This window comes from Trichomycterus rosablanca, chromosome 19 (genome assembly GCF_030014385.1).
Source record: "Trichomycterus rosablanca isolate fTriRos1 chromosome 19, fTriRos1.hap1, whole genome shotgun sequence".
In the NCBI taxonomy this organism is placed as follows: Eukaryota; Metazoa; Chordata; class Actinopteri; order Siluriformes; family Trichomycteridae; genus Trichomycterus; species Trichomycterus rosablanca.
This window is the reverse complement of record NC_086006.1, coordinates 21,554,636-21,573,109: the sequence shown is the minus strand read 5'-3', so window position 1 is coordinate 21,573,109 and position 18,474 is coordinate 21,554,636. Positions and strand designations below refer to the sequence as shown.

At 41.3% G+C, this 18,474-nt stretch overlaps 1 protein-coding gene across 1 annotated transcript in view; it reads right to left on the bottom strand.

Annotated features, from left to right (window-relative positions):
- lrp1ab (low density lipoprotein receptor-related protein 1Ab) overlaps positions 1-18,474 on the bottom strand; it is a 146,247-nt gene that overhangs the window by 67,401 nt on the left and 60,372 nt on the right. The window contains exons 7-11 of the mRNA XM_063016137.1: positions 3,885-4,047; positions 3,223-3,445; positions 1,746-1,935; positions 946-1,089; positions 17-253 (exon numbers count right to left, since the gene is read on the bottom strand). Coding sequence (XP_062872207.1) covers positions 17-253; positions 946-1,089; positions 1,746-1,935; positions 3,223-3,445; positions 3,885-4,047 — 957 coding nt within the window. The remainder of the gene's footprint in view (positions 1-16; positions 254-945; positions 1,090-1,745; positions 1,936-3,222; positions 3,446-3,884; positions 4,048-18,474) is intronic.

Genomic DNA, 18,474 nt, shown 5'->3' with positions numbered 1-18,474 from the left:
TGTCTAAAACTCTCACCACTCTTCACGATGATGTCCCTCTCCGTGCCGTCGATCTTCTGCCGGCCGATGGTGTACGTGGTGGCGTCGCTGAAGTAGATGAATTCGGTCTCAGAGTGGTAGTCCAGGGCTCTGGGGTTGTTCAGGTTCTCGATGGGAATGATGTGCTCGTCGTAGACGCGGGCATGCAGGTCCATGCCACGGATGACCCCAGGCCGACCTTTACCATACACCAAAAAGAGTTCGTGCTCTGGTTCTGTGGATACAGAAAATTCACCATACAGTTAAAATTGTAGAAACTATGTATTCTTCACAAAGTGTGGCGTCCTCTCCTGGTACTAAGTGTTTGTGTGTCAATCTGGAACGGCCTGTTGTAGACCTAGTGTAGAAAACTTGGTCTGTATGTTTTCCATAGTGTATTTTTGGTTTATTCCTGACGTTGGGGTGATACTTGTGTAGTTTATTGTTTGTTTGTGTGTTCCATTCAAGCTGCCATTTATTTTAATGTAGTCGTTTATAAGGGGTTTGATGTCCATTGGTAATTTTTTTGTACAGTTCTTCCTTTTGGCAACTGGTCAGCTTTTTTATTTCCTGATATTCCACAATGTCCAGGTATCCAGCACAGTCTAATATCAAACGTTTCACCTGTTAGTTCTTTAATGGTGCTCTGTATTTTGATTATTGTTGGGTGTTGTGTTTGGCTGTGGGTGTGTTTAGTGCCTAAAGGCATGATTTGGAGTATGTTTTACAGCATGTACAGATCAGGATGTTGCGATTGTCTTGCATATTCTAGCACCATAAGAAGGGCATACGCTTCTGCTGAGAATACAGAGGTGAGAAGAGGTAGGTTTGTTTTTCCCTTGTGGGCACAGAACAAAACCTCTGCATTTAAGCAGAGTAAAAGCACCAGGGTTGACACAAAAGAGAGACGTGAAAGTGTGCACTCACTCTTGCAGGACTTTCCATCGCTGCCCAGGCTGAACCCGGAGCGACAGCGGCATGTGCGGCTCTTGTGGCTGTTGGCCAAGAGACAGATATCAGAGCAGCCTCCAGGCTTGCCGAACTGATCTGGAGCACAGGCATGACTGCGCACTGTATGAGGACACAAACACAAAGCAACTCAGTAATGATACCACAGTGACACACAAGCAACCAACAGTACGAGCTGGCAAAATACATTTCCATTTTTAGCATTTAGCAGACACTTTTATCAAAAGCGACTTACAATTGAGACTGTAAACACTGAAAGCAATTGAGGGTTAAGGGCCTTGCTCAAGAGCCCAACAGTGGTAAGCTGGCAGATGTGGGGCTTTAACCAGCAATTTACATTTTCGGCATTAGGCAGACACTTTTATTCAAATCGACTTACAGTACTGTTACAGTACACTGTCTAAGCAATTGAGGTTTAAGGGACTTGTTTAAGAGCCCAACAGTGGCAACCTGGCAGCGGGGCTTGAACCAGCAACCTTTTGATTACTGGTCCAGTACCTTAACCGCTAGGCTACAACTGCCAGATTATATAAAGCTTTCCAGAAGTCCCAGTGAACTCTGTCTTGCTTCTGTTTGAGACTACTTCCTGAGCCTATAAAAGGGTTTCACTAGGGAACACTGTGGTGTAATTTAGTCCAAATCGAAGTTTAATTACTGTCTGGAAGAAGTAGGTCAAATACAGTAAATATCTGACCCTGTTATATAAGCAAGGATGTGCCTGTGGATGGACTCTGTGTGGCACCAACGTGGCACTGTACCTGCAGGCTGGCGTCTCTGGTGGTACACGTGCAGAGCGCCGCCTTTGTCCACGCGTGTCACCACCTGGAAGTCAGAGCTGTTGAAGCGGTTCACTCGGATGACGCTGGTCTTGGGTTGAATGTTGCCGTTGTCCGAGTTGGTGGCATACAGGTAGTTCTCAAACACGGTCAGACTATACAGGTGCTCGATCTGAGGGAACAGAACAAGGCAGACAGGATAAAGAACAGGAAATGATGAATTTGTTGTTTTATAAAAGCTCGGGAAGCAATAAGGTTACAAATAAAGAACTGCAATTTGTCGGGACTCTGTGTGTCTGTCTAAACGTCTGTCTGTGTGTGGGTGTGTATAAGCACGTGTTTATCAGAGTCTGTGAGCGCCCTTGAGTGTGTGTTTATTTCACTATTTGTGTGTTTATTACCGAGTGTGTATCTATGGGTATCTGTGTGTGTATGCTTATCGCGAGTGTGTGTTTATCTGAGTCTGTGAGTGTACCTGAGTGTGTGTTTTTATTTCAGTCTGTGTGTATTTATTACTGAGTGTGTATCTATGAGTCCGTGTGTCCCTGAGTGTGTGTTTATCTCTTGAGTGTGTATCTGTAAGTGTGTGTTTATTACTGAGTGTGTATGCATGAGTCTGTGTGTGTGTATGTTTATCTCTTGAGGGTGTTTATCTGAGTCTGTGAGTGTACCTGAGTGTGTGTGTTTTTATTTCAGTCTGTGTGTATATTACTGAGTGTGTGTTTATCTCGTGTATCTGTAAGTGTGTGTTTATTACTGAGTGTGTATGCACGAGTCTGTGTGTGTGTATGTTTATCTCTTGAGTGTGTTTATCTGAGTCTGTGAGTGTCCCTGAGTGTGTGTGTGTTTATTTCAGTCTGTGTATTTCAGTATGTGTGTGTCCCTGAGTGTGTGTGTTTACTTCAGTTTGTGTGTGTTTATTACTGAGTGTGTGTTTATTACTAAGTGTGTATCTATGAGTCTGTGTGTCCCTGAGTCTCTGTGCGTGTATGCATATATCTAAATGTGTTTGTATGAGCGTATGTTTATCCGAGCCTGTAAGTGTCCCTGAGCGTGTGTGTTTCAGTCTGGGTGTATTTATAAGTCTGTGTGTGTATGTTTATCTTGGTGTATATCTGAGCCTGTGTGTGTATGCATATCTCAGTGTATGTATGAGTGTGTGTTTATTTGAGTCTCTAAGTGTCTAAGTGAGTGAGTGTGTGTGTCAGTTTATTTTAAGTCTGTGTGTTTATAACTGAGTGAGCATTTATGAGTCTGTGTGTGTAGCTGAGTCTGTGTGGGGATATATACAGTATATAAATGTGTGTGTGTGTAAGTGTACATTTTTGAAACTGTGCCTAAACTGAGTTTGTGTTGTGTGTGTGTGTGTGTGTGTGTGTGTGTGTGTGTGTGTGTGTGTGTGTGTGTGTGTGTGTGTGTGTGTGTGTGTGTGTTAGTAACCCCGGTTTTGTTTCCTTACCAGCAGGCCATGAATGATGCTGTGTCGGTTCTTGCCCTCATAGTCGACCACTTCAATATAGTCCAGGTAGGCATCAGCCCAGTACACCAGCCTGTTGACCAGGTCCAGTGTGATGCCGTGAGGGAAGACGATCTTGCTGTCCACCAGCTTGGTCCGGTTCTGCCCGTCCATATCGCAGCGCTCCACCTTGGGGATCTGCCCGTAGTCGGTGAAGAACATCTTTCTGCAGGTGAGAGCACACAGGACAGCTGAGACAGGAACACACACACATGCAAAACAAAAGCTTTGTACAAACACACCTACTGGAATTTCAACCCAGACTAAACAGAAACAAAAACGAGACCATACACACTGTTACCAAGCTGCCAGATACCAACATGTACTTGATTCAAAAAATCTGGTCAATAAATGTAATCTACTGAAGAGTTTATATTGGTTATTTAATACATACAATATTGTCAAAAGTATGCGGATGGCTGACCATGAACTTGTTGGACACCCCATTCTGAAACCACTTTTTATACGGAGTTGCTGATCCCTCAGTATTGATAAAAGCCCCCATTATTTTAGAATGCCTTAGCACAAGATTTTGGAATGTGTGTGTCTGCTTTCTGCTTCAAATCGCCAAAAATGTAGGCCCAGATAGTGGGTTAAAGGCTTACCCCATGGTTGGGTCCAGCACAATGCCCTTGGGGTTGTAAAGCTCCAGGTCCAGCAGGATGACGCAGGTGGCGCCGTCTTTGGTGCAGACGAAGATGCGCTCGTCTACATCATCCACAAAGTAGAAGTTTCCGGTCAGCCAATCAATGGCCATCTGCTCCACGTCTAGAGGTACAGAAATGAGAAGAGGGATTTTTTTTTTAGAGCTTCTTTTGGTTTATTGTGCACCTCAGGTTAGCTTTTTCACACCAAACACACCAAAAAATTGAGTTAATTATGAAACACTGACACAAACCTCAATCATAATGTTTTTTTTTTTTAATGATTGTGACTTTGTTTGAAAATCTAGATCTAAATTAAAAGTTTCTCATACTCATTAGAGGCTGATAAACTGCTCGGGTAGCACGGTGGTCTAGAGTTGAAATCTCAGATATGCTATCGACCAGCCAGGCGGCCCTCGCCAAAGCACGACAGGCTGTGGAAAATTAATTGCCAAGGCCACAACTGCAGCCTCTGCTATTATGTTCCAGGCATCTGCACTAACAACAGATGATCTGGAGTCTATATTGCAGACAGGTGAAAAGATGCAGCAGGAAACTGTGTGTGTGTGTGATGGATGGGGTGCTTGCTAGTCTCAGCTCTGGGGCTGAGGAGTGGGTCACTTGAATAAATACTATTTTTAAAGAGCTGATAACCCACCTGACCAGTCAAAAAATCCCTAAAATGTTATCATTAATTACACATCATATTATTTCACCAGCCATGAGGACCGAAAATGCTTCAACAAGGCGCCCAGGTGGCACAGCAGGATATTGCTGGGATTCTGAACTCCCCCTAGTGGGCACAGTTAGCAGTGCCTGCAGCAGACAAAACTGACCTCGAGTCTGCTGGATGGGAAAGAAACGGTCAAAAAAGGGGGTGTGGTCTTTGACGCTGGATAAGGACCCTGGTTAGTAGACCAAGGTGCCTGTACAGAGGTGGAGGAACACAGGAGTCGCTAGTGCACCAGGGCTGGGATCGGCTGGGCGCCCCCTAGCAGGCACAGTCGGCAGTGCCTGCAGCAGACAAGATTGGCCACTTGCCTGCTTGATGGGAAAAGACTAAAAAAAGGGGGGTGAGGTCTTTAAAGCTGTGTAAGGACCCTGGTTAGACTATGTAAATCAGTGCATAACTCACACATGAATAAGTAAGTATGGGAAAATAAGAAGGGGTCGTGGAGGCAAAAAAAACCCTCCACGGACATGATCGGGGTCCCCTGCAGAGCAAGACTAATTGGCTACGCTAAACTGGAAGAAAAAGGAGAAAATGCTTCAATAAAACAGTTAAAGTAGTCCAGCGATGCACGTCAATGCATTTTTTGTGCCAGAAGTCAAGAGTGTGTGTGTTTGTGTGTGTGAACGCGGCCTGAACCTTAACACAGACCCGCACATACACACTCATTTTCATTCCAGATTTTCTAGCTTCATTTCATCCAAGTTTAAACAAAGGAGCAGATCTACAGTAATTAAGCACGTCGTCTACGTGGACTGCAGAGCATTAAAACAAAAAAGCACCTCATTTTTTTCTTCTATGGAAGCTTCGTGTTCATTACAGACTGAGTACGCGTGTGTATGTGAGGGTGCATGAGCCAAACCCTGACTCAGTGTCACAAGACTGTTATTCACTCTTTACGTGGCAGCAGACGGAATACACACGCAGGCAGACAGTCGACTCTGAAGGACAAAATACAGCATTATCAGCACTGCTTTACACTATATGTCCAAAGGTATGTGACAAACTGATCGTGACCTTGATGGATATCCAACACGAGCGTTAATGTGGAGCCCTGTGTAGTCACAACAGCTTCGGGAGGTGGCGGGTCATTTAGACTAAAGAGCACTCATGAGGTCAAGTGCTGACGTCGGAAGAGAGGTCCGGACTCACAACTGACGTTCCGATTTATTCCAAAGGACAGGACACTGGAGTTTCTGCACACCAGAATCTCACTCTGTCCACATGTATGCAGAAATTAGTGGGGGTATCCATGTACTTTTTTGGGAATATAATGTACAGTAGAACCTCGATTTAACTGACTAAAAGGGGGGTGCACTGGTCCAAGACAGCAAGGTTTTTTTTTTTACAAGGGGTGCGAAAATATATGAAAACACAGCAGTAAGGTCCCCAAAAATGCTAAACATGCACATATGATAAACAGTAAAATGAACAACGTAAATAGATATGTAAATATGTCATGTAAAACCTGTAAATAAATATTAAAATTGCTGTACTGTACTACTGGGGAGAAATTTTATTTACCTTGTGTGGTGGTGGAGATGTTATTTTGCCATGATCGTATAGTGGGGACTACTGCATAACAGCACTAGAACTTGCAAAGGTTAAGCATACAATGCCTTGAATTTGCAAGAATTAAGCATAAAATGCCTAGAATTTGCAAGAATCAAGCATAAAACGCCTTGAATTTGCAAGAATTAAGCATGAAATGCCTAGAATTTGCAAGAATTAAGCATAAAACGCATTAAATTTGCAAGAATTGAGCATAAAATGCCTTGAATTTGCAAGAATCGAGCATAAAACGCCTTGAATTTGCAAGAATCAAGCATAAAACGCCTTGAATTTGCAAGAATCAAGCATAAAACGCCTTGAATTTGCAAGAATCAAGCATAAAACGCCTTGAATTTGCAAGAATTAAGCATAAAATGCCTAGAATTTGCAAAAATCAAGCATGAAACGCCTTGAATTTGCAAGAATTAAGCATAAAATGCCTAGAATTTGCAAGAATCAAGCATAAAATGCCTAGAATTTGCAAGAATCAAGCATAAAATGCCTAGAATTTGCAAGAATTAAGCATAAAACGCCTAGAATTTGCAAGAATCAAGCTTCAAATACGTAGAATTTGCAAGAATTAAGCATAAAACACTGAGAAAAAGGCAAGAACAAGGCGAGCCTCCTGACAAAATAAAGTCTCATGTAAACAGAGAGACATGGGCCGGCTAACAGACTGAACTTGATCTTGGTACGCTTCTCTCTAGAAGTTTAAACAATCAGACTGGACATTCGGTTTTCTAGATTCCGTCCATTAAATCGTAACTTTCAGTCCCCAGTTAAAAATTTGTGCATGTGGACTGAATTTTCTTTTGATCTAAATGTGATAAAAAAAGGCCGCTGAACTTCTGGGAAGGCCTGTGAAATGGTAATAGCGCATAGTGTGTGTGTTCCTCTTTTGACTTCCTCAGCGGGACAACTGAAGTCTTTCAGTGGGGCTATGCCAGGTCCCAGCTGTGAGGGGCAGACCCCAGTGTTTTGTTTTTCCAAGGGGTGCGAAAATATATGAAAACACAGCAGTAAGGTCCCCAAAAATGCTAAACATGCACATATGATAAACAGTAAAATGAACAACGTAAATAGATATGTAAATATGTCATGTAAAACCTGTAAATAAATATTAAAATTGCTGTACTGTACTACTGGGGAGAAATTTTATTTACCTTGTGTGGTGGTGGAGATATTATTTTGCCATGATCGTATAGTGGGGACTACTGCATAACTCAGCACTAGAACTTGCAACGGTTAAGCATACAATGCCTAGAATTTGCAAGAATTAAGCATAAAATGCCTTGAATTTGCAAGAATTAAGCATAAAATGCCTAGAATTTGCAAGAATCAAGCATAAAATGCCTAGAATTTGCAAGAATCAAGCATAAAACGCCTTGAATTTGCAAGAATCAAGCATAAAACGCCTTGAATTTGCAAGAATCAAGCATAAAACGCCTTGAATTTGCAATAATTAACCATAAAATGCCTAGAATTTGCAAGAATTAAGCATAAAACGCCTTGAATTTGCAAGAATTAAGCATAAAACGCCTTGAATTTGCAATAATTAACCATAAAATGCCTAGAATTTGCAAGAATCAAGCATAAAATGCCTAGAATTTGCAAGAATTAAGCATAAAACGCCTAGAATTTGCAAGAATTAAGCATAAAACGCCTAGAATTTGCAAGAATCGAGCATAAAACGCCTTGAATTTGCAAGAATCAAGCATAAAACGCCTTGAATTTGCAAGAATCAAGTATAAAACGCCTTGAATTTGCAATAATTAAGCATAAAATGCCTAGAATTTGCAATAATTAAGCATAAAATGCCTAGAATTTGCAAGAATTAAGCATAAAATGCCTAGAATTTGCAAGAATTAAGCATAAAACGCCTAGAATTTGCAAGAATTAAGCATAAAATGCCTAGATTTTGCAAGAATCAAGCTTCAAATACGTAGAATTTGCAAGAATTAAGCATAAAACACTGAGAAAAAGGCAAGAACAAGGCGAGCCTCCTGACAAAATAAAGTCTCATGTAAACAGAGAGACATGGGCCGGCTAACAGACTGAACTTGGTCTTGGTACGCTTCTCTCTAGAATTTTAAACAATCAGACTGGACATTCGGTTTTCTAGATTCCGTCCATTAAATCGTAACTTTCAGTCCCCAGTTAAAAATTTGTGCATGTGGACTGAATTTTCTTTTGATCTAAATGTGATAAAAAAAGGCAGCTGAACTTCTGGGAAGGCCTGTGAAATGGTAATAGCGCATACAGTGTGTGTTCCTCTTTTGACTTCCTCAGCGGGACAACTGAAGTCTTTCAGTGGGGCTATGCCAGGTCCCAGCTGTGAGGGGCAGACCCCAGTGTTTTGTTTTTCCAAGGGGTGCGAAAATATATGAAAACACAGCAGTAAGGTCCCCAAAAATGCTAAACATGCACATATGATAAACAGTAAAATGAACAACGTAAATAGATATGTAAATATGTCATGTAAAACCTGTAAATAAATATTAAAATTGCTGTACTGTACTACTGGGGAGAAATTTTATTTACCTTGTGTGGTGGTGATGTTATTTTGCCATGATCGTATAGTGGGGACTACTGCATAACTCAGCACTAGAACTTGCAAAGGTTAAGCATACAATGCCTAGAATTTGCAAGAATTAAGCATAAAATGCCTTGAATTTGCAAGAATTAAGCATAAAACGCCTTGAATTTGCAAGAATTAAGCATAAAATGCCTAGAATTTGCAAGAATTAAGCATAAAATGCCTAGAATTTGCAAGAATCAAGCATAAAATGCCTAGAATTTGCAAGAATCAAGCATAAAACGCCTTGAATTTGCAAGAATTAAGCATAAAATGCCTAGAATTTGCAAGAATTAAGCATAAAATGCCTAGAATTTGCAAGAATCAAGCATAAAATGCCTAGAATTTGCAAGAATTAAGCATAAAATGCCTAGAATTTGCAAGAATTAAGCATAAAACGCCTAGAATTTGCAAGAATCAAGCTTCAAATACGTAGAATTTGCAAGAATTAAGCATAAAACACTGAGAAAAAGGCAAGAACAAGGCGAGCCTCCTGACAAAATAAAGTCTCATGTAAACAGAGAGACATGGGCCGGCTAACAGACTGAACTTGGTCTTGGTACGCTTCTCTCTAGAAGTTTTAACAATCAGACTGGACATTCGGTTTTCTAGATTCCGTCCATTAAATCGTAACTTTCAGTCCCCCGTTAAAAATGTGTGCATGTGGACTGAATTTTCTTTTGATCTAAATGTGATAAAAAAAGGCAGCTGAACTTCTGGGAAGGCCTGTGAAATGGTAATAGCGCATACAGTGTGTGTTCCTCTTTTGACTTCCTCAGCGGGACAACTGAAGTCTTTCAGTGGGGCTATGCCAGGTCCCAGCTGTGAGGGGCAGACCCCAGTGTGCCTCGGCTGCATGTCCGTTTAATAGCCGCCACTGTGAGTCCTTTTAGAAATTCGAACTCTAAAGTTTTTGATGGGCGTCCAGGTGGTGCAGCAGGATATTCAGTTTTGGTTTGTGCTTCATGTAGGGGGGAAATTGACTCCCAAACACACCAGCAGCGCACATCAGTGAGTTTTCTAATACATGACAACATTTATCCTGCTTTATTGCTCATTTGTACCCAGGAATTCAGATCTGCTTTGACTTCACACTTTCACTGGCTGTAAATAACCATTACACACCAGGGTAACACTACATATGTAAAAGGGGAATCGTTTGTCGAGTTTTAATTGTCGTGTACATCACAGTTCTTCCCTTGGAGAGATTTTTCCAGCATCTGCTGAGCACATGTATTGATCCATAAGTGAAATTAAGAGAGAGGAGCTACAGTAAAAGACCGTGCTGACCGCCGCTGTAAAGAAAAGAAATTCAATCCAAACGCTTGTGTAACCCACTAGGCTGTAAAAGGGTTCATATGGGGCACAGATTTGGAGAGTTCATTCCAAATTCATGATTAAGCTCTTAGGGCTGCTGCGGCACATCCATTTGTCCGCCACTCAGAATCCAGGCCAGGCCGAGTAGAGCAAGCCAGATAGAATTTATTCCAGACATTTTTCTTCCCACTTTGCCTTTCTTTTTATTTCCCGTAAACCACGAGCTTGTTGAGAAACAGACATTAACTACCACCCCCACTACGCCCCTTCGCGAGCACCCACCCGCCATCTGCTGGCCCCTCTTGGCCCTTCCGAAAAAAAACCTCTAAACTCGCTCTTTTATCGTAAATATCTCAACCTATTGGGGGGGGGGTGTTTCCGTACTTCTCTCAAAATGTTTTGCATTTACCGAAAATGGACAAACATATGAGCAATTCTGATCAAGCCCTGACCCTTCACCCTGTTGAGTGGACATTGAGGAAGCTGTTGTGAAACACAAACTGAAGAACATCTGTGATCACTCAGCCAGACAACAGGAACTGTACGGAGCAGGCTGAGGACGAAGATCTAGATTTACAAAAATTCACAAGACAGGAAGTGACCGTCTGCAGACGCAAGAAATCTACTGTTTAGGAGTCATATTTCTTGAAATGAAGAACTTGATGTGTAAAACCAATACCAGTGTTATGGGGCACAAAATTCTAAGCACCAGTTGAGTAACACTCATGGTAAATCGGTCAGTTTGTTAACATTCACACTAATCAGAAACTGAATTCGGCCTAATATTTAACATTTACGTTTTCTGCATTTAGCAGAGGCTTTTATCCAAAGTGACTTACAGCACTGTGACAGTATACAATCTAAGCAATTGAGGGTTAAGGGCCTTGCTCAAGGGCCCAACAGTGGCAACCTGGCAAAGGTGGGGCTTGACTGGCAACCTTCTGATTATTGGACCAGTACCTTAATCGCTAGGCTTTAGTGACTCCATTTTCAGGAAATCTGATAAATTAATTAATTTACTTATTTATTTAATGTCATGTTTTACACTTTGGTTACATTCATGACAGGACAGGTAGTTACACATTACACAAGGTTCATCAGTTCAAGTTTTAACGCCAAACGCAGTCATGGACAATTTTGTATCTCCAATTTACTTCACTTGCATGTTTTTGGACTGTGGGAGGAAACCGGAGCTCCTGGAGGAAACCCACATAGACACGGGGAGAACGTGCAAACTCCACACAGAAAGGACCTGGACAGCTCCAGCTGGGAATCAAACCCAGGACCTTCTTGCTGAGCGGCGAAGCCACTGCACCGCCCTGGATATTTGATTAAACCAAAAGCATTTAGATCCTATAATGTAGGATTATTTATTCCATAAGATGCTTTTTTAAGTCAAATCTATTCATATTTTTCTTAAAGAATATATATAAAAATTAGGTATAATGGGAAACTATGATAGTATAATATCAACTGCATTATTTAAGGTAAAATTTTTTGTAGGAATTCCCAGCTATGATTGGGTGGGGGGTATTTACATAGAATTTATCATCTAAAAGGGAAAAAAAAAAGATCTGGAAGCTTTAGTTTAACACAGCATTACGCCAATTAACATTGGCGTAAACATCCATATGTAAAAGGGGCTAAACATACTTTCTTTGTAAAGTAGGGCTCATGAATTTTCCCCAATTCCATTTGAATGTTCATTTTGTTCCAGCTTTTGTTTCTAACCTATAGAAAATAATGGCACATGTAGCCACACCTGCATACAGGTGCATACAAATCAATTTTAGATAAACTAAACAGAACACCTTTAATTGTCATATATACATATACAGGTGTACAGTACAACGTAATTCTTTTTTCACATATACCAGCTCGTTTTAAAAGCTGGGGTCAGAGCACAGAGCGCCCCTGGAGCAGACAGAGTTTAAGGGCCTTGCTTAAAGGCCCAACAAGTGGCTGCAAGGCAGAGCTTGGATTCAAACTCTCAGCCCTTAAATTGATAGCCCAAAACTCTACCCACTAGGCTGCCACTGTCCATAAACTATATGCTTTCCATTTTGCAGCAACTGTTTGAGCACAAAGCAAGGTCTTTTAAGACCTGGTTGGGTAATTTTGCTGTGGAGTCCAGAGCCCAGAGCCCTGACTAACTTTTCTGAAGAGCTTTAGGATGAATTGGACACTTATTGCAAGCCACATCAGTGACTGACCTTACAATTCAGATAAAGAAATTTAAAGCAATTGGTGGTTAATTGGGGCTAAATTTTGAGATGATTTTACCTCAAACATTATAAAAATACACAGCAGAGCCTAAGCACTGTTGAATCTGGAATGTGAGGTTCCTGCTGATTGGGTCTATAACAGCATACTGAGCAGGGAGAGGCTAAAATTAGGTGTTGAGTTGCGTCTCAACAGTCGGATTTCTTAAAAATGACTGACATTGGCTTTTAAGGCTGGGCGCTCCACGTCACATACGGCACCAGATTTTAAAATCTGCTTCCCGGAAATCCAACAGGACTCTGATTGCTAAAACATATGCAAAGCCTCTCCTCAGCCCTCTCTCTTCAACAGCTGGGCCAGCTCGAGAACGTTCCAGCAGTCCAGTGAGCGGGAAGGATTATAAATCACACTTGTCAATAGTTACCAAAGCAAAGACACTCAAAAAAGAGGAACCATTCGCAAACCAGTAGATCTTCTGTACAAACTGGAACATCGAGCTGTACTGATAAAACGTTAGCATGTGATGCTCAGTCATGTAAAAGACAAAAGCAATGTGTAATACAGGCCATCATTCTGTCATGGGAGAGGGTGGGGACGGGCTCGCACCCTGCCGTGCACTCATTCAGCATGTGTGCCTTTTGGCCCGGGTTTAGATCCGTGCTTATTTTCACAGAAGAGAATGGTCACGGGGGCACATCTGGTCTGCTCATCTGCTCAGCATGCAGAGGTTATAAATCCCAACCCCCCTGTAAAATTGGAGCTCTCCGGCCATCCTGCCTTTCAGTCCCAAACCCTATCCGTGCTGCCCCCTTAAGGTCTTTATAAGTGTTTAAATTCCACCCATTTGCAGTATTCCTGCTATAACTGAACCTGAAGCACACACTCAGGACATTCAGGAATGTATGTTTTTAGCTGGACTGCTGATCAGTAGGTCAATGGATGAGGACACACCTTCGCCAGGCTGCCACTGTATGGCCCCTGAGCAAGGCCAGTAAACCTCAGTCACATTGTATAGAATAAAATGCCTTTATTTGTCATAAATATATACTGTATATACGTGTCGAATATACAATACCCCAATCATGCCCAAAGAGGGTAAAAGAGGCAAATCTGTTGCTATTCTGTACATATTTCTCCTCGATCTCACTTATAGTGGTTACTCCTGCACTTCTTGTACTTCTGGTTAAATGCCACGGCATTTCATTGGCTCTGTACTTGTACTCTGCACAATGACAAAGCTGTATCTAATCTAATCTAAATGATAGAATGAACGGACAGATCTGCAACATCTTTTGTCTGTCGACTCTAATATAAACTGAGAGGCTCAAACATTTATGGACTCAGAACGGCAATGTCCATTATAATTGGTTCGGTCCAGCAGATATTGAGTAACTGCACTTGTGAGTCTAACAATCTAACAAAGCACTTAACACACTCTTATAAATACAGTAAGTAGCCAATTGTTGATAGATTATGTTCATTATGCTAAAATTCTTCATTCATAATGATCAACATGCAGACACCCATTGATCGTTAGCTTGCTAAACATCTAATTCCAAAGCCATGAGCTTAATATAGAGACCACTGATTGCACTTAAGAGTCTTATGAAAGCAGTCTAGACCATTTTGTGATAAACTGGACCATTGGTTGCACCTACAGTCTTATGAAAAGCTCAGTTAAAGCGATCTAGATAATTTTGGAAAAAACTGGACCATTGCTTGGTTCTTATGAGAAGCCCTATCAGAGTAGTCTGCCCTGATAAAGCTAAATAAATTCATAATACTGTAAGTGCAACCAATGGTCCACTTTATCCCAAAATGGTTGTTCAGTGTGATTGAAGAGCTCTTTAAGATGCTGAGTAAACAAACTGCTACAAAGTTTAATACAAAGTATAAAGAACGCAACATTAAACCCTTGCAAATCAGCTCCATAAAGAGCGCTGGTGGATCTGCAGATGGAGGCTTAAGACGGGCTTACAGTGTATCACAAAAGTGAGTACACCCCTCACATTTCTGCAGATATTTAAGTATATCTTTTCATGGGACAACACTGACAAAATGACACTTTGACACAATGAAAAGTAGTCTGTGTGCAGCTTATATAACAGTGTAAATTTATTCTTCCCTCAAAATAACTCAATATACAGCCATTAATGTCTAAACCACCGGCAACAAAAGTGAGTACACCCCTAAGAGACTACACCCCTAAATGTCCAAATTGAGCACTGCTTGTCATTTTCCCTCCAAAATGTCATGTGATTTGTTAGTGTTACTAGGTCTCAGGTGTGCATAGGGAGCAGGTGTGTTCAATTTAGTAGTACAGCTCTCACACTCTCTCATACTGGTCACTGAAAGTTCCAACATGGCACCTCATGGCAAAGAACTCTCTGAGGATCTTAAAAGATGAATTGTTGCGCTACATGAAGATGGCCAAGGCTACAAGAAGATTGCCAACACCCTGAAACTGAGCTGCAGCACAGTGGCCAAGATCATCCAGTGTTTTAAAAGAGCAGGGTCCACTCAGAACAGACCTCGCATTGGTCGTCCAAAGAAGCTGAGTGCACGTGCTCAGCGTCACATCCAACTGCTGTCTTTAAAAGATAGGCGCAGGAGTGCTGTCAGCATTGCTGCAGAGATTGAAAAGGTGGGGGGTCAGCCTGTCAGTGCTCAGACCATACGCCGCACACTACATCAAATTGGTCTGCATGGCTGTCACCCCAGAAGGAAGCCTCTTCTGAAGTCTCTACACAAGAAAGCCCGCAAACAGTTTGCTGAAGACATGTCAACAAAGGACATGGATTACTGGAACCATGTCCTATGGTCTGATGAGACCAAGATTAATTTGTTTGGTTCAGATGGTCTCAAGCATGTGTGGCGGCAATCAGGTGAGGAGTACAAAGATAAGTGTGTCATGCCTACAGTCAAGCATGGTGGTGGGAATGCCATGGTCTGGGGCTGCATGAGTGCAGCAGGTGTTGGGGAGTTAAACTTCATTGAGGGACACATGAACTCCAATATGTACTGTGAAATACTGAAGCAGAGCATGATCCCCTCCCTCCGGAAACTGGGTCGCAGGGCAGTGTTCCAGCATGATAATGACCCCAAACACACCTCTAAGACGACCACTGCTTTATTGAAGAGGCTGAGGGTAAAGGTGATGGACTGGCCAAGCATGTCTCCAGACCTAAACCCAATAGAACATCTTTGGGGCATCCTCAAGCGGAAGGTGGAGGAGTGCAAAGTCTCGAATATCCGCCAGCTCCGTGATGTCGTCATGGAGGAGTGGAAAAGCATTCTAGTGGCAACCTGTGAAGCTCTGGTAAACTCCATGCCCAGGAGAGTTAAGGCAGTTCTGGGAAATAATGGTGGCCACACAAAATATTGACACTTCAGGAACTTTCACTAAGGGGTGTACTCACTTTTGTTGCCGGTGGTTTAGACATTAATGGCTGTATATTGAGTTATTTTGAGGGAAGAATAAATTTACACTGTTATATAAGCTGCACACAGACGACTTTTCATTGTGTCAAAGTGTCATTTTGTCAGTGTTGTCCCATGAAAAGATATACTTAAATTTCTGCAGAAATGTGAGGGGTGTACTCACTTTTGTGATACACTGTAGCTAAGCCAGGCTGGACTTCTAAGACATTCTTAAATTCCAACAAAATTGTTTTATTAGGTGAAGGTGAAGCTTGTTAAAGCACAGTGGGCTGAAACAGCATTTCACTTAGCACGGAAAATAGGAACTCAGAATTTCGAGTATAGCATCAAAAAAGTGGGACAATAAAGAGACTTCTGCTAAATTTTCTCTTAGTTTGGACTTTTTAAGCAGCAAAAAGCTGATGAGCGGATTTTAAGCCCATGTGTCGTAGATGCTTTTAATTATTGTTCCTGTTTGTTGACTGACTAGATTAAAGATTGTGAGCAAAACTGTTAATTTTATGTTTCTGGCTTCCTCAGTGTTAAAGACAAATAAGAGTCTCTTTGGCAAGTTTGGTGTAAAGCAAGGGTGTCAGACTCATTTGACTGTAACATATCCTGCTGTGATTGCAGTCTGCCTTTTAATTCTTGGACAGTTTGTTTTTCTTGGAGGCTGAATTCGGTCTCTGGTGTCAAAATTCCAAATTTATTCTGTACATTTATAATGTATATCTACATTTATATTGTACTCCTTTACCACAGACATGCCTCATAACACAAGAGACATACCGGTTTTTCTTCTTAAAGCACAAACTTGTTTTCACTTTCCCATCTTTCATTAAATTTCCTCCTTCTGCTTCAATTTTCTCTTTTTGTACATTTTGGGATTATTTGTAAATATTTATCAACATCACTTGTTGGAAAATCGCCTCAGTTCAACGCTGATGTGGAAACATTTCCATCTAGTGGTGGGATCTTTTCACTTTGTGGGTCACAAAATCGGCATGCATTGTGGGAGGTGCAGTTTATGTACGGTTTTACAGTGTATTTTAAGACAATCATACACTTTCGCGGGTCACATAAAATAACATGGCAGGCTAGATTTGGCCTTGAGTTTCACACATGTGGTGTAGAGGAACAGTGGTCCTGAAGTTTAATGTCGAGTGCAACCAGTGCCTGACCTCTCATACTGGTTTTAACTGAATGGGCAACAAATTCTCCCGTACACAGTCTAAAATCTTGTGGAAAGCCTTCCCATAAGAGTGAATCAGGGGGTTTGCATCTCCATATAAATACTCGTGGTTTCAGGATGAAATGTCCAAATGCTTTGGTCAAGTGTCCACATACTTTTGGTCACTTATTTGAAAAAAAAAAAAAAAAAAAGAGAGAGAGAGAAGCATACCTTGCAGATGCCTAATTTAAAGCTCTGTCAACAGATGTTTTTATGATACTTGATATTAGAAAAGATTCTAATGTTTTAAATTCTGGGTTAGAGACTCAGTCCTTAAGCTACAAAATGTAATTGGCCTTATCTGGCAATTTTTTGTAAAACGTTTAAGGCAAAATAATATTTTTAGCAGTGGCATTAAACGGTCTTTTTATATTACAGCCAAAATAGTTAAATGTGATAGTTTTCCTTTATTCACCAGTCAGAACTGTACTATAAGGTAAAGATAATAATAAAAATGGATGGCTGTTTGTGTGTAAGTGAGAGGGAGAGAGTAGTGCTATCAAGATAGTCTGTAGCCTATGACCTTACAGCAGCCTTTCACTGTGTCTCGTCTGAGTTCGTCCGCCATCCAGACGTTATTTAATCTGAATGAGCTTTTAGGACTGGCACATCACACGGAGACATCAAGGCAAATATAAACAACATGACAAACTACTTCCTTCCAAACATACTTCGGTCACTTCAGACAGTCAGGTAAGCTTATCAGAGTGAGAGGAAGTGAAGCAGAAGCTTTCAAACTAGTCCACTTCAATGACTGACCGGTAAACACATGAAATGGGGTGATGGGAAGCTTTGACGTTACTGATCTGACTAATAGCTGCAAAACATTCCAAAAAAAGTTGAAAAAAGATTCTAATTCAGTTGTTAATGCAGATCCCACTGAAGTAGAACACATTACTACATCTGTAACAAAACAGAGCTGTATCTTTAAAACGACCTCAGACTGTTGTGCTGTTTTGTGTTTTTTTAAGTACATTTGTTTAGTAAGTGGTAAGTTTATGACATGAATATTAAAAGATCAGACGTTAACCCTGCACACTGGCTTGGATTAGATTGGGGTAAATTATGTGGGTGTGTTGTTTCTGGAAACAGACAGATGCAAGAGCAGCAGAATGCAGCATGCAGGCTGGTATGATTTAGCACCATGTCAGCATGTGACTTCTCGTTCTTTCTTTAGGGAAATGCTTTGAGGAACAAGGTTGAACTTTTTTCCAGCTCTGTCCATGAGAAGACGTGCTGCACCAGGAGCAGAGGAAGCAGGCCACTTCCTGCAAGGTTTACTATTAAATCGGAGATTAAGTGTACTGCTGCTGCCAAGTGTTGAGAATAGAGCACAGATGGATGCACAGAACATGAGTGGGGAAAATGAAATGAGGAATGAATTTCCTGACACATGCAGTCCAACTGTATCAGCATATTCAGAATCCAGAATCCAAAGCTGTTTACATTTAGAAGGTAAATTCTGAAACATCAACAGATGTTTTATTACGGGCAAAATGATGGC